This window comes from Magallana gigas, chromosome 6, assembly GCF_963853765.1.
Source record: "Magallana gigas chromosome 6, xbMagGiga1.1, whole genome shotgun sequence".
In the NCBI taxonomy this organism is placed as follows: Eukaryota; Metazoa; Mollusca; class Bivalvia; order Ostreida; family Ostreidae; genus Magallana; species Magallana gigas.
This window is the reverse complement of record NC_088858.1, coordinates 30604805-30629949: the sequence shown is the minus strand read 5'-3', so window position 1 is coordinate 30629949 and position 25145 is coordinate 30604805. Positions and strand designations below refer to the sequence as shown.

Genomic DNA, 25145 nt, shown 5'->3' with positions numbered 1-25145 from the left:
ACTCCAATGCATGCAATGTATGTATTATATGTATTATCGTTCAAATTTTTTTGTGACTTTTCTCAACACTGTAATTTATGCAGTTCGGAGAATAAAGAAATTGTCATTGTCATTGTCATTGTCAAATATATTGAGGAAAACATAATTTGACCTTGAGATTTATAAAATATTCATTTCACCATGGATCGGGCATATATTTACATTCATTAAACAGTCTAAGAAGCGTGCATGTTTTTTTGGGGGGGTCTAATCATAATCGTGTAAAGTGTTAATTGATTTGAGCTATATAACTTAATTTCCAGTAATAATAATTTTAAATAAATAGAGGAAGCAGGACAATCCTTCACTCAAAATCTCGTGGTTATGGATGGGGCTATTTAAAAATCCAATTGTATGTGTTTGCACTTTATATGTACATGTATATATCTGCCCCTGATGTAATTATTAAGCACCTATCTGTAAATATAAGAATGTAAGTAAATTATTTATTATAGTGACATGTGCATATTATGTACAATTGTGCCGTATGATACAAATTTTATAACAACTACTTGTGCATGAATATTGGGCACCCGGCCCATTGGGCCTATAAGTCACCTTTGTAATATCAACAGTTATAGTTCATCACGCTTTATACAAGGTGTATCAATTATTAACTTATATTTGGGTTATGGTACATATTAAATCACAATGTTACATCAAAGTTTATATCCTGGAATGAATAAATTATCTATAAAGAGAATGATTAATACATTGACATGAATCCATCCTTGTATCATTTTGTATTTTAAATCTCGATTGTATAAAAATAAAAAATGATTCTTGGCTATTTATTTTTATATTTCATACAAATAGAAAATATTTAAACCTAGCGGATCTAGTGGACACATGATGATTTCAACTAAAAGTTCAACAGTGGCCGATGCACGTAAAATCACCCTATTTCGAAATATCCCAAGCGAAAATTATGTCACGTGTAGGTTTCCGTACCAACAACAGATACATGTGTATTATTTACAAACAGATTTCCTAATTTCAGCGGGGTGTATCTAACAGAGACGATCGTAGATCTAGCTGCCTACAAAACAAGTATGTAAAACCACAGTGTTAGGAATTTGATTTTAATATGATGGCAGGGTTACCTGAAATTGTTAAAAACGTTTACGATTATTATTTTACGGGTTGATTCGCGCTCGCATAAAAATCGATAAGTGATAACTTAGATTATCAACTATTTAATATATACACAGTATTGATTGTTGAGTAAAACATTTCTTTTGTATTAATAAAATACAATTGGGCTATGCCATGCAGGCGATCCATACATCATATTTTTTTAAAAAGATGTCAACAATACATAATTAGGTCAATTCAGGTATACTGCAATTGTGATTTACTGATTGCCTGTTTAAATATTGTTACAAATCCCTGCATCTTAGTGAATGAAACCCACGTGCAAGAGACTCCGCAATCAGCAATGCAACAATAGAAGATTAAATTCGTCAACCGTGCAAAAACCCCACCCTGCGAATAATCCGGAGAAAAACTATGGAACACAACTCCAACACAAATTTTCTTTATACCTTAAAAACGAAACAGAAAACATTGGGGTTAAAAAATATAATAATGTTGGAAGGGCTGACTGGGGATGGATGTTAGGAAAACCGATAGCTATATAACGACTTCTTTTAAGTATTAATTTGGGAAAAAAGTATTAAAATAAATGAAATCAATTTTTGAAAGGAGAGGCAAGATATGAGCCATTTCAGTTATTTATTTAGGCTTGCACTTTTGATCAGCACGATTAGATTAGATATAATCTTCCATCACGTGCATATTATCGACTGACACTTGATAGCATAACGTTAGGTAATTAGTAGTTTGATAAATGTGCAAATTATGATGTAATCTGGGACAGAAAATAGTATACGTTATATTTTAGCGAAACTCCACCAAAGTGTACTTGTGTTTTGTGTAGCAATTGATATTGTATGCTAGTAATGTTGAAAAATTGTGCAGTTATTCAAAGAACCTTCGAATACAAGCAGGTAGAGTTAAATAATGTCAGATTTTCAATTATAAATCCCAGTTAGCATCTCCGATTTTAACAAGTCGATATGTCATCGAAGAAATACTGTATACATAATACAGGGAAATATTCGCCCCGTTTTATTTTCGCTTATTTCGCCCTTGTTGTTAGCGGGCGAATTAAGACTGGGCGAATTCTATTCTCGCAATTAATACCTGACCTCTTTTAACATAATTGCATCTGGGAAGGTTCAAAGAAGGGGCGAAACCGTTTGTGAACGTGAAGTAGAACGAAAATAACACTGGGCGAAAATAATCTTATATACAGTATTGGATTTCTTCTTTTTTTTCAATTTCGATTGAACTTCAGTGACCATTATTTGTATATTTTTTTAAACGACGGGAAAGAAACCCTAAGACATATCGTAAATTGAAATTTACATCGGCGCGGGGAATTGAATTTCAAATGCCACACATTTTTAAGGAATATACCTATGTCTGAGTGTTGAGATTTGCTCAAACCTCTGCGGAGGAAAGGTAGAAAACGTTTAAAATTGAATAGCAACAAAACATTGTATAAAGTAAAGAAAGGTGCATCGACGATGAACATAGGGTTTTTGAAAGGTGATAATGATAGTTTTGAAGAGTTTCATTGTGTAAAAATAGACGCGAGATGTAGACCTAAGGCCACTTTTACATGGATTTGCGTTGATCATCGCTTTTTGTGAATAAGTGTCTCACTTGAAAGTACTTGGGAAAACAAAATACTTATTAGCTATTAGGTTTTTTACTGACTGACTACAAATATATATCGGGTTGATGTTATTTACATGTACAATGAGCTCGGTCAACCCAATATATTTCTGTAGTCAGTCAGTAACAAACCTCATAAGTAACAGTACGCTATTGCAGTTTCATGTGTGTAATATGATCTAACAATTGTTTGTTATAATAAATCTGCTTTGTAAGTAAATAAAATATATGAAATCCCAGTTCTGTATCGATTCATTTACTAGGACAATACAGTAAATCGCGCTTATATCGAAATGCCAGGGACGGGTGATTTCGCTTTGTTATAAGCGTAATTCGTTATATCCGTCAAGTTTACAGTATGTTATAAAGTACAGGAAATTAAAACCACTTTGCTGTAATGGTCATTTCATTATAAGCGTGTTCGCTATAACCGCAATTTTCTGTACTACAATTCGAGTTCTAGCTATAGTTCTAGTATATAAAATCATGAAAATGCTTTATATTTTTGTTTATTTTCAGAGAGACGCCAGTACAATGGGTAAACTACGGTCGTTTTACGTGGAACTGCTGGATCCACAACAGGTGTATTTTGCTGGACAAACCATTAATGGCAGGCTAGTAGTGGAACTGGATGCCGAGATGAAAATGAGAGGTTTCAAACAATAATTATTACTATTAATATTAGCTTTGATAATTGTACGTACATGTAAGCTTGGGTATGTGTGTATGTGTCACGTGTGTGGTCGGGAGGGTGTGAGGCTAACAGGTTATGATGGTAAAGATATATTGCACGGGGGTATCGATACACCATACTCTATGTACAATGAAATGTAGGTCAAGTCAGATACGGGCTACCATAAGTCGGTTATTTGAGCTCTTGGCACTGAAGCTGCAAAGAATAGCAATACAGAAGTGAGATAAGATAAAAACGTGCGAAGAACGTGAGAATGGTGGCAGGGGACAGTTTTTTTGATCCAATTCATTGTAGCCAATGGATGCATGTCTTCGGAACTCTGTAACTAGAATTTCCTCAGTTCCCATTCAGCACAAATACCTTTAATTCACTCTTTATAAGGCCAATCACCAATTTCTGAAGAAAATTGCTAATCAAAACCTGTAAAATTCTCTACATACTGGTTTTTATGAGATTTTGACCCTTTCATATTTTGCTAATTTTTCGTGATTTTGCAGCTTTTTAGACCTCCCCCAGCTAATTCCCTGCAGAGGGTTGACCTTCCGTACCGCGTGCATGTTGCACTATCACATGTCACAAACTTACCGGTGTATAGTTTTCAATGTCCCATCCACCTACTTTTCGTGTTATTTTACCTCCCGTCTGTAACTTGCAATTTCACTGTGTAAAGTCAGCACAACAGTCAAAGCCGCAGGTTTCGCATTTTACTTCTGATTCTCATGTACCTAACATAAGGGGCCTACATATTGCATATCAATTTCAACAAGAGACACCCCTCTAACTAATGATAATCATTAAAAATCATTTCATGAATTTTAGCAACACTCATAAGCCTTCAAGTACAGCAACTCTCAATTTTACAAAAATATTGACGGGTACTTTATTCGAAACTGTCCCTTGCTACCTTTAACATACACTCACATTCTCTGAAAAGTCATTTTGTCTTAAAATTACAAAGCTTATGCTATTCTGAAAAAAAGTACACCACATTTTGCCAATTCCATTGAGGTTTAAGAAAAATATGGCCATTTAAGTGAACCCACCATTTCCACTTTCCTCTATTTAACACAGATTCACAGGGCTCTCCATAAATAAAGCATCTTTACCTAATCTTTTAGAGGTCAACTGTTGTTCAACCACCTTAAATAAGAAACCTCATTGAATACTACATGCATCTGCTTGATATTATCATGATAAAAGCATCACATCACTTACAAATCCCTTTACATGTATACCCTCCCCCTATCTTTTGATTTTCACAAGAAGCATTAGTTTGAACACTTTAACCTAATATTATGAAACTTGTGGCAGTTTCCTTGAGTCATTTCTTACACATAATTGAAAACAACCATCACTGATATTTAAAATTGATCTTTTTTGGTAAATGGATGATTTGTAGCATTTTTATACACAAAAAGTCATGTCGCCCTACATGTGATTTCTTGTTTTCAGGAAAAACTAAGCCTATAACCATATTTAGTTGATATCTTATATATTCTGGTTTCTAGTCTCCTTTTAACTTTGCTAAATTAGTAAGACTTACAAGTGTGACATGTGCGTTTAATCAAAATGAAATTCAAACACACCCGGGTACCTGGGGACGGATGAGAATTCCATGAAAATGCTTCAAATTTTACATGTTTTCTACATTTTTGATGCATATATACAATAAAAGGGTAAAAATATGTTGTTTTTTGCTCATTTCAAGAGTAATTATCATAGCAGATGTTATTTCAAGGTCAAATGTACAGTTACATATCCTACATGTAATGGTAATGGAGTCCATTGGAAAGAGGGGGTGGCTTTTTCAATTCTGTAAATACATCTAAAATACCATTTTTTGATAGGAAGGAGCAAAAACTTGAGTTTTTTGACATATTGTATACTTTGATAACTGCATTTGTCTACATGTAAAGTTCATTTGAAATAAAAATATGCTGTTTTTAAAAAATTGGGTGATATAAGTCAGGTGGATTAATGTTATTTCATAAAATCAGACAGCAAAATGGCTGCAAATTCATACATTTAATGATTTAATTGATAAAAACTGTTTTAAAGTATTTATTCTTATCTCAGTAATTAACTTAAGCCTATTAATTGTCATCAGGATAGGAAATGCCTACTCTCTAAGCCAATTTACTCTAGTGGTGGTCATTCTACACATTTAAGAGGGAGTTACTCCCCTTGAATATTTTAGCTATTAAATGATGTCATGACATCTATAGCCAAGAAAATCATCCATTTTCACAAAATATATTACTTATGGTACAAAATCCACTCAAAATTACACTTAAAGGAGAAATATGAAAATACCATGTAGTCTTGAAGGTGGCAGGGGACAGTTTTTTTGATCCAATTCATTGTAGCCAATGGATGCATGTCTTCGGAACTCTGTAACTAGAATTTCCTCAGTTCCCATTCAGCACAAATACCTTTAATTCACTCTTTATAAGGCCAATCACCAATTTCTGAAGAAAATTGCTAATCAAAACCTGTAAAATTCTCTACATACTGGTTTTTATGAGATTTTGACCCTTTCATATTTTGCTAATTTTTCGTGATTTTGCAGCTTTTTAGACCTCCCCCAGCTAATTCCCTGCAGAGGGTTGACCTTCCGTACCGCGTGCATGTTGCACTATCACATGTCACAAACTTACCGGTGTATAGTTTTCAATGTCCCATCCACCTACTTTTCGTGTTATTTTACCTCCCGTCTGTAACTTGCAATTTCACTGTGTAAAGTCAGCACAACAGTCAAAGCCGCAGGTTTCGCATTTTACTTCTGATTCTCATGTACCTAACATAAGGGGCCTACATATTGCATATCAATTTCAACAAGAGACACCCCTCTAACTAATGATAATCATTAAAAATCATTTCATGAATTTTAGCAACACTCATAAGCCTTCAAGTACAGCAACTCTCAATTTTACAAAAATATTGACGGGTACTTTATTCGAAACTGTCCCTTGCTACCAATGCGTCGGAATTAAATGAAAAAAAATAATTGGCTATCTTATTTTCGATATATATCGATTCTCATTTTTATTAAATTTATTTCCATGTAAACAAATCTTAAATGAGTTTAAGATTTCATTGAATTTCCCCGTAATTTGTAAACACGACCATGTAATCAATAGCACACAGAAATTGAAAACGGTAGAGATATAAAATATGGATATTATAATTCAATTGTACATAACTGCGTACTAAGCCTTTGTATTTATATGTTCAATAGCGACCTGTTGAGTACATTGGTCTTTTATTCGATAATAAATCATACACTACAGCGCATCATGAATAGAAGTGTAAAAAAAGCTTAAGTTTACTTCAATATACAGGGAACAATTATGTACACTAGGATATCGTATTGCTTTATCACGATATTTAAGGCAAACCTTAAAAGTGAACAAAACTTGTTCTGAGTAGTAAAATTGTATAACCCAAAAGATGGTTACTCAGAACCATTTTAACAAGGGCTTGGACTTTAAGTAGTTGGTATCAAACAGCAATGTGAGGTAGGCCTGTCTATTTCATTGCTGACCAATCATCCAAGACTCTTTCAAACCAACAAGATTTGTCTGGCTTTTGAGCTAAGACCACGAAATCTGTGTATATTTCACTCGAAACCAACATCACTTTTAACTTGTTTTGATGCAAGAAACAGATAGTAACATCTTACTGAAAGTCCAAGGCCTTGTTAAAATCGTTCTAACATCTACAGGTGTATACAACACTTGATTTAATCGTAATGATATTACATGTATATTTTAATGTCATTAAAAACTACAATTTCTTCTTTTGTTGATAATCAAAAAACTATCTGATCGTTCCAACGTGTTATAGAAATTGACCTTTTTGCTACATGTAATAAATTTTATAACATAAAATTTGTTTGAAAAAAAATAAACCAACACACAATTACAGAATTACACACATTTACAGAGGACGTGTAAAACATGTTCTGAACGTGTACATGTAATAATTTTTTATAACATAAAATTAGTTTGGAAAAAAAATAAACCAACACACAATTACAGAATTACACACATGTGCTGTAATTTTCTTGGTGCAATTTAAAAAAAAAAAAGAACTGGTGAAGTCAGTTTAAAATGCCCTGCGTTTATATTCCACATCTAATACAAATATATTTCAGAAATAAGATTGAAATTTAAGGGATTGGCTTATGTTCATTGGACCGAGCAGCACAGCACCGGAAGCGGGAAGAACCGACGAACCACAACGAGGCATTATAGCGCCACTGAAAACTACTTCGATCAAACTGTACCCGTCTATGGAAGAGGTCAGCATTTTCATTTATAACCCTCTGTATTTTCAGAAGTAAGGTTGATCTTTAAAGGCATGTCTGATGTATCCTGGTCGGAGTCTCATACAACCGGAACCGGGAGTAATCAGCGTACCGAGACTGAATATTACACAGCATCAGAGACATACTTTGAGCAAGTTGTTCCTGTGTATGGAAGAGGTTGTAATTTTTAACTGAGTTACCATGAATAACCGTGCCTCTTTAAGTCATGCAATTATAATATCATGAAGGCAGTTGTTGTTGGCGCAGGTACAACTGAAGGATATACCAAAATTGTTGTATTCTGTACACGCACTTTTTTCTGCCGAAATTTTTTTTAAAAAAATGTCTAAGCATGATACAAACTTATTTTCCGCTTCTATAATGTCTAACGTTTCCGGCATTTTGTTGCTGTCAATTCAAGCTTACACCATAGCATAGCGTTAATCTCAATCCCATAGCATACAATCTCATAGCATATTATTAGACACTCATTCATCATAGCATACCATATTATAACATACATTTACATTATAACTTCAACTCGTTTTTAATTACTTTATTTAATTAAAAGAATAAACTTTTACATGGCATACAAGTATTGGTGGTAAATTTTGGTTTTTTATTTTACTTTTAAATGTTTGAACCCTTCTGTATCTCATAGCATATCATTGAAAGTGCGCAACATAGCAAAGCATCAAACTGTAAAAGATATGTACAAAAATAAGAAACCATTGAAAAAAATGCGACGATGATTTTGTACAGGTTTGGGGATGGGCGATGATAATCGGCTGCCCCCAGGACAGCATGTGTACCCCTTCACCTTCACACTTCCTCCCAATCTACCCTCGTCATTTGAAGGAGGCACGGGCTACGTCAGGTACACAATCAAGGGGACCATTGACAAGCCATGGAAGTTTGACCACAACACCAAAAGGCCTTTCACTGTCATCGCTTTACTGGACTTGAACACCCAACCTAATGCTGCAGTAAGTTCATTTCACTGAATCTCTGAGTATTGAATAGCTAAGTTGTGGAATTAATTGCAATCAAGGAGCCAATTCTCTCGGCTTAGTTGTTTGCTGGGACGTACAGAACAATCCTATTATTTTATTTAAAAAAGTATCTTTAACAATTTCTGTACTGCTTCTGTATCCTATAAATATATAACTTGATCTCGATTGATCAACAAACGTATACCCTCGCGCATTATAGTGTTTCCGTAGCTTTAGGATAATGATTGTCCAAGAAATTTTTAAGTCTATAAGCATATTAAACATATACAAGAGTAAAAGAAAACAAGCGTATGTTACAATATTTCCCAATACTGATATTTTTACTATAAATAATAAGTCTTGCAATGATCTCATTTGACTTTGCAGTTTTTAAAAGTCAAACCAATCCATCCATTTCCTTCGCAAATTGATTTTCAATTTTGACATGAGATCTCGTTGCCTTCTTTGAATTTATTCATAATTAACTTTTTTTCCTGCTTTTTAATATTTAACAGTGTGGGACCCAAAACCAGCAGAACAAGTTCCTCTGTTGCTTGTGCTGTAAGTCCGGACCGATTACCGGTACACTCAGTCTGAACAGATGCGGGTACGTCCCCGGGGAGGCGATCCACTTCAACGCAGAAATCCAAAACATGACAAGCCGAGTGTGCGGTTGCCATGTCAAACTTACTATGGTTAGTACTGCTAGGTTGTGTTTGCTTTTGCTATAAAATTGACACTCTTTTAAACCAAAAATGAAAAATCTTGATTCGTGCATGTTGGTGGAGTTTTTGTTGTTGGTATTCGTTTCACACACATTGTATTTATAATTATTCGTTCCTGAAAATTAAAGCAATGTTTCAGAGTAGGATTTCCCCGAATGCCAGCTTTCACGCTGTAGCTTTAGTCTAACGTGGAATTTTCCCCAGGGGAGTACATCTCAATTTTAATATCAAAGACCTTTCAATTATTTTTTTCCAATATACCATCTACACAGACCACCATATTCCATGCCACCACGAAATCCAAGTCAACCACTACTGAGGTGGCTAGGGTGATGCATCAAGATGTCCAGCCCGGGGAGACAGAAACCTGGACCGGTGACCGGCTTATGATCCCTCCCCTACCCCCTTCGTTCCTGGTGGGGTGTAGGATTATAGATATCAACTATTACTTAGAGGTGACAAAAAGTAGTTTACTTATTTTAATATTAGAAACATATTTTTAAAACGGCTTATATATTGCCCTATTACTTAAATTTTTCGAAAGTGCAATTTTGTTTCTTGAGAGTTGGTTCCGATTTTAAATCTAGTAATATGTTTAATATGATAACAAAGATGAAAGAATTTTACAGTTAATTTGCGAGCAATGATTTTTTAAAGGAATCCAATGATTTGTTAAGGTCAAGATCTAGTAAATGATTTCAGACTGTCTTTTTGGTGCTAGAACCATTATGACATCATAATTGATTTGATGAATTTTTCCCGTATTTAAAGGAATTAGGTATGTAGAAAATAAAACAATATTTTGACATTCTATAATTAATCACGGGAAAAGAAATCCCGGTACCTATATTCTATTTGACATCATTCTAAAGAGGGGGTCAAGAGCTTGTTTAATTCCGTTTTTGGAAAGACTGTAGGTATTCTAGATAAATTTTATAAGTAAAAAATGGACAAACTCTGATATTTGTTACCCTATATCCTTTATATTTCATAGAAAATGATTGTTTAAAACATGATTTTTCATTGTGTTTACCAAAACATTAATCCCCGGTACACCCTGTGAAACAAATATATTGTTTTGAAGCATCATTAAAAGAGTTAATTTCTTGAATTTCATAAATCTGTAGGCACCTTTCATTTACTAGATTTTGACCTTAAGCTTGTTTAAAAATGCGGGTCATATGCATGTATAATGACGTCCAGAGCTTGATTGATTATTAATTAATATTAGTTTAAATATAATAAATCTAGCGTTTTGACTTTTTCAAACAGCTGATCGTTGATCCCTCTGGGCCTGCCATAGACCTTCATGTGCCTTTACTTATTATCATTGGAACAATACCCTTGCGTTCAGTTGTCCAGCAGTACCAGACACAATTTGGAATGACCTCTCAGCCTTCAGCGTTACCTCCCCCTGGTCCGGCCCCGTCAGCTCCCTCTGCACCGCCAATGGCCGCAGCCATGCCTGACATGTCCAACTTACGTGAGTGTCCAACTCAATATTTAGTTTCTATTATTAATAAGTCAAAAAAAATATTATTAAGTTATAAATATTAGGAAAAGGGGACTATGTCTTATAGAAACTGCAGGTATTTACATATTATGATAAGCAAGTCAAAAGCAAGTCAAATGGTGCAAAAGGTTACTACTTTATCATTATGATATCGATCTGAAAAAGGATATCTACACGTACTAGTACAGTTTTGTAAGTGATTTGAGTTTTGGAATAAATCTCGATAATCATTGAAATGTCTCATTATATAAATAGTGCCCGTTTAGGAGGGTAAGAGTTAAAATTGACACCCCGAGAAAACTATTGTCAACCGACGCGAAGCGGTTGACAATGGTTTTTGAGGGGTGTCAATTTCAACTCTTACCCTCCTAAACGGGCACTATTTATTTTATTATACTGAATGTCTTAATTTTAAAGAAAACTTTACTACTTTTATATATGAATGACGTGAATTCTTTGGCGAACCGTACGCGCATAGTTTACGCGCATGTAACAATTCGTTGTGTTACCCGTTGCCTATTCTCTTTTGAGAAGTGGACAGGCATAGCTTACATCCACTTCTCTTCGCAAGCCCTCATGTTTTGATTCTGGAAAACGTGTAAATGTCGGAACCAAAGACAGTTTACACTTCGAGCCATGTTTCGACTCCAGTTTCACTGAATTTTCGTAACAGACCTATTATTTCTACATTTTAAACACAAATGCATCCATATATTACAAACAAATCACCACTAACCCGCTTTCAAATCATTTTCTCAACTTCTACATTCCGGTTTTAAACTATGAGATCATTCGCTATAGGTGGTTTAAAAAGTAGAAAATTTAGAGTCGGAAAAAACGGAAAATAGTGTTTCGATTGTAGACTTTTTATTAAAGGTATTTTTCTTAAAATTTACAGAGCTATATAGAACGTTTTTACAATTTAAAACAATTTAACAAAATGCATACGATAAAATAAGTAACGTTGTCACATAAAACAATGAAAACTCTTTTATTTTAATCTTTCTTGCATGCTATATTAATCAATGTTCGTTTTCTTGTTAAAAACAGATGTAGAACAAAATTTGTCACCATAAGAGATGGTTAAAAAGGGAAGAAATAACACTTTGTAATTATTTGACTCAGTATTTGTTTGCACATTGTAAGATTAAGTTGATTCAGTTACGTTTTCGACATTATTGTCTTAAATAGGTTTCCAATTTTATCCGAAACATAAACATTTAATCTGCACTGACCTAGATAAACAATGTGATACACAAAATTTAACCCCGGGATGTAGAAGTTGCGAAAATGATTTGACAGCGGGTTAGTGTTGATTTTTTGTGATATATATGGATGCAATAATGTTAAAAATGTAGAAAAAGTAGGTCTGTTACGAACATTCAGGGAAACTGGAGTCGAAACATGGGTCGAAGCGTAAACCGTCTTTGGTTCTGACATTTACACGTTTTCCAGAATCAAACTATGAGGGTTTGTGAAGAGAAGTGGATGTAAGCTATGCCTGTCCACTTCTCAAAAGAGAATACCCGTTGCCAAGTGTGTTGCTAACGCTGAGGGTAATAGAAGGGATTACAAACTGCGTCTAAACCAATCAGATTTCAGTATTTAACATGAAAGTATAGTAATAGTAAATGTATCACAGTATAATACTAAAGAATCTTGAACATTTCCCAAACATATCAATTCGATTTGTTGCAGCGCCCCCTAGCTACAGTGAGTGTGTGTTCGGTAAAACCAACATCCGGGAGGAAGACGACTCCGAACACACGCGGGGAGAAATGGACTACGCCCCGGCCTACACCTATTATGACTGGTCCAAACAATCCCAGTTCCAGTAGCTGACCACCCCCCTTCCAATCAATCAACAGCAACATAAATGACACTATGGGAGTTGGTGATGGGTTAACCTGATCTCCATGTCATGCCGGCTTTATCCTATTTGTTTTAGGTTACCCAGTTCACCAACATCAATTGAACTAACTTGACTGATGAGTTTTGTTTTATCTTGGAGATACTGTGGACTCATCTTTGTCCATGGAGGCTAAATGTAGATTCCATGTTTAGTTGTTTACCGATATTAATGGTTCACTCAGATACATTTCTATCTATATAATAAAACGTTAACTTTGTATCTACAGGTCCTAGAGTTACCGTCATCGAAAATAACCCCCCCCTCCTCTCGTGTCAGTGATTTTTTAAACTGCTTATAAAAGATGGCTACAACAAATGAAAACAATGAAATGTTTTCATAGTAACCGATATAATACCATATGTGTTCTTATTTTTAAGAATATATAAGTTATATATACTGCTTGATACATATACTTATACATGTATTTTGGAAATATAATAATTAAATTCTCCTTAGTTAATACGGTTCAAATTAAGGGTTGTTTGGTATTGTAGAAAATTTTTGTAACCGACGTGCCCTCAATCAATATTAACTTTTTTGAAAGGTCTTTCCACCTTTCCTTACCGACCCCCCCCCCCCACCCCCACCCCATCCCCCTCCCCCCCCCCCCCCCCCAAACTGGACGTCGAAGAATTATTTTTTGTGAAACATCATGCCATGAGACGTGTGTGTAAAAGATGCACCAGTCATCAGTCATTTATAATATATGACGGTTTTAGCACTTTTCCCCTTAGGACAAGCAGAACAAGTATTCAATTTATACGAACAAGTTTTAAAATACAACGTCACATTTTGTTGAAAGTCTCAGCTTCGTGAAACGTTACCCACCTTTCCATATTGAACCGTGCTCTCTCTACTCATCTGAAATCATTTTTGATAGAAACATAAGGTCTTTATGGGAATTCAGAATATCAATGACAGTTTCAAAGGGCTGTGAGAACAATGTTTTACTAATTTAAAAGGGCTAGATGGCCGTGGCCGTTTTTTAGACTTTATAAATCTCCTGAAGAAGAAGAGCTCTATATAAAGATATAGGAAAACATTCTAACTCAACTTTAGTTAAAATGGTCTTTCCTCAATAATTGTTTATAGCTTAACACATCATTTGTAAAAAAAAAAAAAAATTAAGGTACATCGGATGGTTAACTTTGTTGACCCCCTCCCCCCCCCCCCCCCGGCCTCCTTAAAAGTTATCAAGCTATTGGTTTAAAAAAAATTAACACGTTTGTAAAGCTGATTAAATCGTTTTACAAGGAATGCGCGAAATTTTATATACTAAGAATATAATGAATAGAATGCAATGGGTGTATTGCTTTAACATACTATATATATGTACTTGTTTGGAGCTAGTAAGTATAAATACATGTATCAAATATATATATGTAATATTTATTATGAAATAAATATCTGGTAGTCTATGTATGAATGTATGAATAATTACAGATCGTTCATGGCTGTACCATTTCTAACGTATTGTGTTTCTAACGTATTGTGTTTTTTGTTTGTCGTTAACGTGTAATATTTGCATAAGCGAATATGTGTTTAAAAAAGGGTTTACAATTACAGTTCAATCAGTTTAAATTGGATGGTTACGGTTTGAGCTGAAAAATTTCAAATTGTTTACATACTAGTAACAAAAGATTCTTGTATGTTACTAACTAGCTCGAAAACTGGCTCTCATGTTCTGGTTGGCTAATATTTTAAAAATTATAACTCTCTTAACTATTAAATACGGCCATGAAAAAATAATGATTTTAAATTTCAGCTCAAATCGATAAATGCACCGTTCAATGACTAAAGAATTGTTGCAATCAGTATATCAGTATATGGAAGTGTATGTTTTAATAATAAATCTTGTTCTAATCACATCCATCTTCTTGTAATTTTCATTGCTGTTGTGTCATTAAAAGGAAAAATCCTTCCGATATTGTTTTAGAGACGTCCGGTCCATAATACCTTAAGACCCGTAATGTCTCTTCGAGGCTGCCATAGATGTATTGATTTAAAAAAAAACATGTTTTCATTAGTTTTAGGACAACAAACTTGTATAATATCAAGAGAAGGTAGGGTTTTTATTTATTTTTTTTTTGTTTTTTGTTTTTTTTGAAAACTGATATTTTTTCATTTTAATCGTAATTGAACCTGTTAGGTTTGCATCTTCATTTTGTAGGTTATGTTGAAAACGAAGTAACTTTAACAGCCTAACACTACTGTATATGTATAGTTCATATTTTTGTACCCTAAACAGATCTTTAGATTAAGGTGTCATATTTACATTCAACCAGTAAATTCAAAATTCACAATACGCCAAAGGTATAACAGTCGTTTAACGACCAATGGGAAACTCATTTACTGTAGGACATGATTCTGTATATATACCAAGAACACAGTGACCAGGTCATGACCCCGGAGTAGAAATTAAAGCTGTATATGTTTCACAATGACAGCGGTGAAATAAATACATGCTTACACTTTTTTAGGGCGCATTTGTGCATTATTCAAATCTTCATGGCCTGTTGAAAGCCTAATTGCTTGATAACTATAGAACATAATCAGGCAGACCAGGCCAGAAAATCCTTTACAATGTAAATATTATGAGCGAAGTGAAGACAATGCGATACATCACATGTATATCAACTCTAACAAATTTAACTTTCTTCAGATGACTATAGATCTATTTATTAGTCAATCTTTAAACACACAAAGATGACAATATCTTTATGTTTTCATTTATAAATATTGTACGTAAAACGTTAACGCCTCTTCACCGGACATGTCGCAAGAAACACAACCCGTGCCATATATTAACCTTAAACTCAATATCTCCTCAAGGCCTCCGTAGATATTAACGTTCGAATATTTGTACGCACCCGTGGTGCTCGTTCTGGAAGGGTCTCTTATTTCATGGAAAGTAGGTAGGTTACTTAATTTATGTTCATTAAATTATCCAAAAAAAATGGAATTAAGAAAACCAGCATATAATCATATACTTAATAATTACATGATTGTAATGTTTATTTGTTGATAACTTTGAAATCACTTTGTTTGTGATGTTAATTATACGTATGTAGCTTAGTAATGCAGAAAGACCATGTTCATCATATGATTCTAAAATAAATGTTCAAATTCGTGTTAGTGTAGTGACTACAAAAGGTATTAATTAAGAACAAAAAGATGATGCATCACTGGCCATAGATCTCTAAGCTTACCCTGTCTGCTAGACTAAGTGTAAATGCAGGGGACATAAGATAATTTAAAAATCATGTATTTTATATTTTTAATTGAAAAGACGAAACTGACCCTTTCCTATATCTTTAGAATATAAATGGTTCAAAATTCAGTGTTGAGTATTCCTTTTCTTTTTTATTCAGAGAGACACCAGTACAATGGGTAAACTACGGTCGTTTTACGTGGAACTGCTGGATCCACAACAGGTGTATTTTGCTGGACAAACCATTAATGGCAGACTGGTAGTGGAACTGGATGCCGATATGAAAATGAGAGGTTTCAAACAATACTATAATTATTATAATACTCTCTCTTTCTCTCTCTCTCTCTCTCTCTCTCTCTCTCTGGCATTTATAATTATCTATATACACAGAGTAAATTGCAATTTAGAATTCGAATGACTATATATTGTATTTGCAGTTAGATTCACAAGTGTTTACCCACCTTATATTTTAGAAATAAGATTGAAATTTAAGGGGTTGGCTTATGTCCATTGGACGGAACAACAGACCATTAGTACCGGAAAGACTACAATAACCACAACTAGACATTATAGCGCCACTGAGAACTATTTCGAGAAAACTGTGCCCGTATACGGAAAAGGTCAGCTGTGGTTTTCATTTTGGTGCATGAGTGATTCAGTTGCTAATAGAATCCTATCATTTTGAATATAGTTGATATTTAAAGTCAATGTAGAATGTATACTTGTTCGAGTTTCATACAACCGGAACCGGAAGTAATCAGCTGACAGAGACTGTAATCCTTGTTAAATTGTATTGTATACAGAAGAGGGTTGGATATATGTAATACACAACAACATATGTTTGTTGAATAGCCAAGATAACAAAATTTTGATCAAAATGAAAAAATTAAAATGTATACTCCACTAAAATCTTGCTTTAAAGATTTCAACGATGCTATAGCCTAATTGTATAATATTGAATTATAAGTTAAAAACCAAAAATACTACAATGGTTTTAATTATACAGGCCTGGGAACGGGTGATGATAACCAGTTACCCCCGGGACAGCATGTGTACCCCTTCACCTTTACACTTCCTCCTAATCTACCCTCATCATTTGAAGGAGGCACGGGCTACGTAAGGTACACAATCAAGGGGACCATTGACAAGCCATGGAAGTTTGACCACAACACCAAAAGGCCTTTTACTGTCATCGCTTTACTGGACTTGAACACTCAGCCTAATGCTGCGGTAAGTTTATCCCCACCCCACCCCCTCCCCGTTTACATTCTGTACCTTAGTACCATATTCAATGTGTCCAATTTTCGTTGTTTGTTTTTTTTTTCAAATGGGCATACAGTTTCACAAATGAATCTTCTCAAATGAGCATACGATTTCATTTATAGATATTCTCCAGTTGGCTTAAAATTCCAGTAATTGATTGTAATTGATAATGTCGCAAGTACCCGGTATGTGATATAGCTGTAAATTGCAGACTAAAAAAATAATTACAAATAAGTGACTGTAAAACTGACGCCAGTCTTCATTATATTTTATGCAATTCCATTCCGCTGTCTTAGGAAATATTGCCAACATCCCCCCTCCCACCCAAATCAACGTTTTGTCGGCAGAGCCATTGATGATACTGTACATATAGCATGATCAAAAGTAACATATTGTACACGTAGCAATTTTGTTTTTGCTAAATAATCTATAGATTACTCATTTCTGCATGGGTTTTCTGTTTTGGTGACAGACTGGAGCTCAGAACCAAGAAAGCAAGTTCCTGTGCTGTTTATGCTGTAGATCCGGACCAATATCCGGTACAGTCAGCCTGAACCGAAGCGGGTATGTCCCCGGGGAGGCCATCCACTTCAACGCGGAAATCCAAAACATGACCAGCCGAGTGTGCGGTTGCTATGTCAAACTTAATATGGTTTGTAAAGAAGTTTTAGCTGTTACTACAATCAACTATATTGAAACAAAAATTAATAGTGTATGTAACTCTACGGTCGATTTGGAAATTTTTCTTATGGTCATATATATATATATATATATATATATATATATATATATATATATATATATATATATATATATATATCATACGTGTGGTGTATATTACCCGTGTGATAAACCTTTGCTATTAATATCAAACGGGTGATGCTTTATCAAATACTTCCGGTCCGAACTATTTTTGACACAGCCCCTCGCTTCAGCACAGGGGCCAAGCCCGTTTTAACATTGATTTCAATGTAACCATAAATAAAAGAAAGGGGTCGAACTCTGACCCAGATTAAAAACTACCAGCTCGCTTCAAAAGCCTAATAAATCAATTAATTTTCAAAACACTCGCAATATGTATGTATTTTTCATAAAAGTAATGTCTGAGATACACTCATATCGAATTTCAAGTCGATGGGTCTTAAAATAGCGGAGATATACGTCATTATTCTCTCGAAGTCGCCAGTTTATTTTTACTCGGACATTTACCGGTCCAGGGTCCAGGGCTCACGATGGGATTTTGCCAATGACAACAGCAGTGTTGCAACAAGTCGAGAAACATTCGCACTAATCTTTTAAAATCTCACATCAAACGTATGCTACTTACATCCTTAGATTCCGATAAAATTCCTTAGATACTCTCCAAACTGAACTTTTATTCTGCAGCCACATCAACTTCTGACCAGACCGGCCATTGTGATAGCTAATGTTAAACTCAGTTTCATTGGTTAACATTTCTGATGGTCCAATCAGAATCAGTCTTTCTCGAAGACGTCAAAATGGCTGGCCCTGTCCGAAGTCAGTGTGGTTGCAGAATAAAAGTTCAGTATGGAGAGTATTTAAGGAATTTTATCGGAGTTTTTGTATGTAAGTAGCTTGCGTTTGATGTGAGATTTTAAAAGATTAGTGCGAATGTTTCTCGACTTGTTGCAACACTGCTGTTGTCATAGGCAAAATCCCATCGTGAGCCCTGAACCGGTAAATGTCCGAGTAAAAATAAACTGGCGACTTCGAGAGAGTAATGACGTATATCCGCTTATTTAAGACCCATCAACTTGAAATTCGGCATGAGTGTATCTCAGACATTACTTTTATGAAAAATACATGCATATTGCGAGTGTTTTAAAAATTAATTGATTTATTAGGCTTTTGAAGCGAGCTGGTAGTTTTTAATCTGGGTCAGAGTTCGACCCCTTTCTTTATTTTTGGTTACATTGAAATTAATGTTAACGTTAAAACGGGCTTGGCCCCTGTGCGCTTCAGTGACTTATTTTCGAAGATTTGCTAGTACTTTCAAAATAACTATATCTACTAAAAAAATTGATATTAAATGGATTTTGTCAAAAATTTAGATTCAAGTATGAAGGAAAACATAACTGCGTAGCACAGGCGTCGGAACCGGGGAGGGGGGGGGGGCTTAGCACCCTCCCCCCACTTCTTTGCAAAGTTATACATAACCGTAACCAAAAGACCCTTTTTTATTGTTTGTCAAGATTTTATTTATAAGTTTAGCCCCTTTCCAACTTTCAATTTGCTTTGTGTAGTTTATAAAACTGCAAATTACGTTAACTATCAAGGAGTTCATCCTGACGACGCGAAGAAGGTTGTGTTCATATACAAGAACTTACCGAAATAATGTTTATTAGACTTTTATTCCACCACCAGTAAGCATCCTTATTTACTATTCTCAATTTCGAATCATTAGGCTAGGCTTAGTGTTTGTTTTATAAAACATCAACAACTGTTCCTCGTTCGAGTCAATTCAAACTAACGAGCATTCCCAACTTTGTGTATGTCAACAAACTTGATTATTCAATTCTTCTGATCAGTGTTTCTATTTAATCAAGTAAATAAGCTCCAAGAAAAATTATTTAGAGCTAAAAAATTATTTCAAGGTTTATTTCAGTGAAACTTTACATCAAAACAGTTAGATTTATATCAGAAATGACGTACTAAATTGTATTGCGCAAGATCACTGTGACAATAACTGCATAACACAACGTTGCATCATCGTCTTTTATCTTTGAAAAATCAATACGGGTCATATAGGAGACTGTCTCAAAAGCTTCATAATATAAATCAAATTGTAAGAGATAAATAGAACATCTATATAATTGTGTGATTTTATATTTGCTTTAAACATAATTTCTACAGTTTAATTATTCTAAAATTTTGACCATGGCTCAAAATTATTTCTTCGTCTGAATTTATCTCTAATTTTCAGTGCATCTCTAAATCATCAAAAAACTGTCAGTGTTAATTATAGATTGGGTATCGATATGCATGGTCAATCATCAAGCAATTATCACATTGCAGGACAAGCGTCGCCTGAACAAACAACCCATGACACGGGTCCCGCGTCTAACGCCTGAAGCCATTTAAATGACCAAGTGGGTGTTAATTAGGTAACGCTTGAATATAAACATCCACTTCGAGGTATTGAGAGTAAAAAACTATAGATTATGAATAACGGGAGTGCAGTTTGACTTCGAGACATCGAGGGTTTAGAGAGATAAAGAGTTCGAGAAATGAAGAGTTAATTTGCTTAGTTATAAAGGGGGGAAAATCGGGACCCAAGACTCAGTTCGAGCGATCAAGAACTTCGAGCAATCGAAGTTCTAGCCATTGAGAGTTACCTATATATATATATATATATATATATATATATATATATATATATATATATATATATATATATATATATATATATATATATATATATATATATATATATATTTGTATATATATAAATGCAGTTAACACGTTCACTTCGGTAATGGTTGCGAATTGCCAATTCCTTATATCGTTTATACCTCTTGCAAAGTTTGGTAAATTATGGATCAATGAAAATGACAGCATAATGTTATCAGCTGTATGTAATTTTGAAAAAGAGTAGAGAGTGATGTTGAGATGAAATCTATTTTACATTAGGGACAATGCATTCTCTGGGTTTATAGGAGTCTAAGACTCTAGTTTGAACGACGGATCATGTTTTTTTTAAAGTTCTTGAATTAATTCACAATAACCATTACACAGACCACCATATTCCATGCCACCACGAAATCCAAGACAACCACTACTGAGGTGGCTAGGGTGGTGCATCAGGATGTCCAGCCCGGGGAGACAGAAACCTGGACCGGTGACCGGCTTATGATCCCTCCCCTACCCCCGTCATTCCTGGTGGGGTGTAGGATTATAGACATCAACTATTACTTAGAAGTAATAACTATATTTCCTCATTGCACTATCATGAACATTTTTAAGACACGCATGTTTACATGTTAAATATTCCCCTTTACTTGGTCCAAAAGATCATAATTGCCTTTCAATGAAAGTTTATTTTCGTATGATCAAGCTGTATTATTTCTTACCAAATTGTGTGTTTTGAAAATTGAAAGACATTTTTTTCCATTAACTTTCTTATCCTTTGTTGGAGGGGTGGAGGGGGTATGCGTAGTTTTTTTTTGTGTTCTACAATGTATTACCAAGGGATGTCGGCTTTATTTGTTACAGGAATTTAGAATAGATATTTCCAAAAACAAATTACCCAAAACAAATAGAAATACCAAATGCAAAGCGCCATTATACAAATTAGCTTATTGTATTACATGTAATAAGTGCTAAATTGTGTACTTCAATTTAGAAGTCCATCCAATATTTTATTTAAATTTTAATCAAACAGTTGACCGTTGATCCCTCTGGACCAGCTATAGACCTTCACGTACCCGTACACGTCATCATTGGAACGACACCCCTCCGTTCAGTTGTCCAACAATACCAGACACAGTTCGGAATGTCCACCCCAGAGACACCGGCGTTACCCTCTCCCGGTGCAGCCCCAAACCCCTCTGTAGCCCCAACCGACAAGTTGAATTTACGTGAGTGCATATGTAACTTTACATCAATACACAACGATACTTTTGTATATTATTTACATTGCAGATCCACTGACGCTGTCTGAGCATGGCGCAGACTCTGTTTTAAGCATTCTTGATTAGCATGCTATTATTTCATGTTCTTTACTTACTAATTTAATTTGCTTATAGTGTTTTATATATATGGTTGTGATCCTTCATCATACAGTTTTTTTTACACAATTTTATTTGATTTACAAATTTTCACAATTTATCTAATGAGATAAAAAGAAAAAAACAAATCTAATATTTCAGTTTAGTATTTCAGTATTTGTTTGCACATTGTAAGATTAAGTTGATTCAGTTACGTTTTCGACATTATTGTCTTAAATAGGTTTCCAATTTTATCCGAAACATAAACATTTAATCTGCACTGACCTAGATAAACAATGTGATACACAAAATTTAAACCCGGGATGTAGAAGTTGCGAAAATGATTTGACAGCGGGTTAGTGTTTTTTTGTGTGATGTATATGGATGCAATAATGTTTAAAATGTAGAAAAAGTAGGTCTGTTACGAACATTCAGGGAAACTGGAGTCGAAACATGGGTCGAAGCGTAAACCGTCTTTGGTTCTGACATTTACACGTTTTCCAGAATCAAACTATGAGGGTTTGTGAAGAGAAGTGGATGTAAGCTATGCCTGTCCACTTCTCAAAAGAGAATACCCGTTGCCAAGTGTGTTGCTAACGCTGAGGGTAATAGAAGGGATTACAAACTGCGTCTAAACCAATCAGATTTCAGTATTTAACATGAAAGTATAGTAATAGTAAATGTATCACAGTATAATACTAAAGAATCTTGAACATTTCCCAAACATATCAATTCGATTTTTTGCAGCGCCCCCTAGCTACAGTGAGTGTGTGTTCGGTAAAACCAACATCCGGGAGGAAGACGACTCCGAACACACGCGGGGAGAAATGGACTACGCCCCGGCCTACACATATTATGATTGGTCCAAACAGTCTCAGTTCCCGTAGCTGACAACCCCCTTCTTTAATCCATTGTTTATAATGAATTTGAGGTGGGGTGGGGCTTTATTAGTCAATTTGCTCTACGGTTTAATAATCTGAGATGTTTCGTCATCTTGTTTAATATCAGGGTGTTTTTTTTTCGTATCAAATTATATAAATGATTATTGGTTAATATTACTTAAACATGAATTTTTTTCAATCATAGATGAGAGTATCACTGTAATCTTTATTTAAAATACTGGTTTATTGATATATCATATAAAAGATGAAAGCATATTTTCTTTTGATTTTGCGTCAAGTGTAATCATTTTGATATCATATGAAAAATATTTTAGATACTATTTCATTATAATCATGAATTCTTAGTTCGCCAATTGTCAGTTTTGACTTTATATTTTTTGTGAGTTTGATTAGTTGATAACAGTTAAAAGGACATTCAGGATTATACGCTATAGTATACAGGGAAATATTCGACCCCGTTTTATTTTCGCCCCTTTCGCCCTCGTTGTCAGCGGGCGAATTTAAGACTGGGCGAATTATTCCTATGTCTTAAACTATCTTTCTTTAAACACAACTGTGTCAGGGCGAATTCAAGACGGGGCGAAACCGTTTGCAAGTGAAAAAGGGCGAAATTAACCCTTTATACAGTAACTGTACATACTACATAAATTATATGGTGATAACATTAGTTAACGTGATGTTTGATTTAAATTGTATCCTGTATTCATTTGTATTTGTATATAATAAAATGTATTCAAAAGTAAACTAAGGCTTCAATAGGTAAATGGTATTGCAATGTTGCATTGTGTATTTACAAAGAACAATATGAATTCTAAGCTAAAAAAACAACAACATGGAATACTTTGTACAATCATAGTCAATAGAATATGTATATACTTTGTACATGTAAATTACTTACATAACTCTAGAGCTGTGATATTTTCAATATTGACAACGATTTGGGAAGTTCAAAAACACGTGTTTGAGGATTTAATTGATGTTTTTGCAAAAATATATTTTATTGACATTTATCTTTCAAATTTCACCATAAAACGGAAAAGGGTGGGTGGGTGGGTGTTGTCTTCAATATCTGTTATTAATTTCTTCTTATAAGTATGAAATACTAGTAATAATAATGTACTAGTAATATACCACGTTCCACGTTTTCAAGTTGTCGGGATTAAGATAAGCAATATGTTTTTATATTTGCATTTCCAGTGTCTTTGTCTCTAATAATTGTAATGGCACGCCAAATTCTCAAAAGTGAAATAAACATAGTTTCATAGTGGATAAATAGCTTTATCGGTTGTAATTGTAGTTTACGAACCGTAAACTATAGTTAACAACGTTTTTCACATCTGTAAACCATAGTTAAAGCGATAATCTATGTTCATCAGCTTTAAACTATAGTTAACGACATTAATCTGTAAACCACAGTTAACACAATGACCTAGTATGTTTGAGTAAACTGTAATTAACACTGAAAACAATCGTTTGCGATTGCAAAACATAGTTCATCTGATAAATAAAGTTTCATGGTATGTGAAACTATGATTAACAGCTCATCACTAATATAATATACATGTAGTTAACAAATGTTAATCATAGTTCACAGATGTGAATCTATATTTATCAGCAAAATATACTAGTCTAGTACATGTACTTTAACGACCTCCGATCCTCAGCAATGTTCGATAAGTCTAAATTATCCGGAATTTTGTTTTGTTCGTATCCTAAATCTGCCTTTTTTAAAGACAAATTTAGTTAGTATTGAAGTGTTAATATTACGCAAAGTCATTCAACGAACTGCTTGGCTTAGTGGCTCCACGGAGACCTATATACTACCTAGAGGTACAAGAGGTCGAGCCACCGATGCACCAGTACAACCTTTTTTCTAATATGATCTCAACGTGTATACGTTATTTATTCCATCATATTCATCGCAGCCAAAATTGCAATAACTTCGTAAAATGCATTGATACCATCAACAAATTTCTTTTTATTTTATTTCAATTATAAAGTTTAAAGGATAAATAACATTTTTATGATGAAAAAAAAAATACTATGAGGCTGAGGATCGGAGAGGCTTAAGGCCAGTCCAGGCTAATGGGACTAGGCCAGGTTTTAGAGTATGCCC

The 25145-nt window shown here is 34.3% G+C and overlaps 1 protein-coding gene across 6 annotated transcripts; it reads left to right on the top strand.

The window, feature by feature from the left end:
- The first annotated feature begins 945 nt into the window (after positions 1-945).
- On the top strand, positions 946-23995 carry LOC105344324 (arrestin domain-containing protein 17). 6 transcript variants are annotated; one of them, XM_066086570.1, is made up of 8 exons: positions 946-1089; positions 3301-3433; positions 16611-16757; positions 17144-17367; positions 17873-18052; positions 21157-21339; positions 21803-21998; positions 22875-23995. In XM_066086570.1, the coding sequence occupies exons 2-8, from the start codon at positions 3316-3318 to the stop codon at positions 23012-23014; spliced, it is 1188 nt and encodes a 395-aa protein (XP_065942642.1). In that variant the 5' UTR covers positions 946-1089; positions 3301-3315; the 3' UTR covers positions 23015-23995. The 6 variants fall into 6 exon arrangements, with proteins under 6 accessions (XP_065942642.1, XP_065942643.1, XP_065942641.1 ...); XM_066086571.1 differs by lacking the exon at positions 3301-3433 and adding an exon at positions 16298-16430 and having other exon boundaries at positions 22875-23992; XM_066086569.1 differs by lacking the exons at positions 16611-16757; positions 17144-17367 and adding exons at positions 7632-7778; positions 8547-8770 and having other exon boundaries at positions 22875-23889.
- The last annotated feature ends 1150 nt before the right edge of the window (positions 23996-25145 follow it).

Bases quoted from the DNA above. Each gene is read 5' to 3' on its own strand.
- LOC105344324 (XM_034467859.2), top strand. From the start codon at position 3,316: ATGGGTAAACTACGGTCGTTTTACGTGGAACTGCTGGATCCACAACAG. The intron at 8,771-9,291 runs GTAAGTTCATTT...AATATTTAACAG, and splicing joins ACACCCAACCTAATGCTGCA to TGTGGGACCCAAAACCAGCA. The intron at 10,985-12,712 runs GTGAGTGTCCAA...GATTTGTTGCAG, and splicing joins GCCTGACATGTCCAACTTAC to CGCCCCCTAGCTACAGTGAG.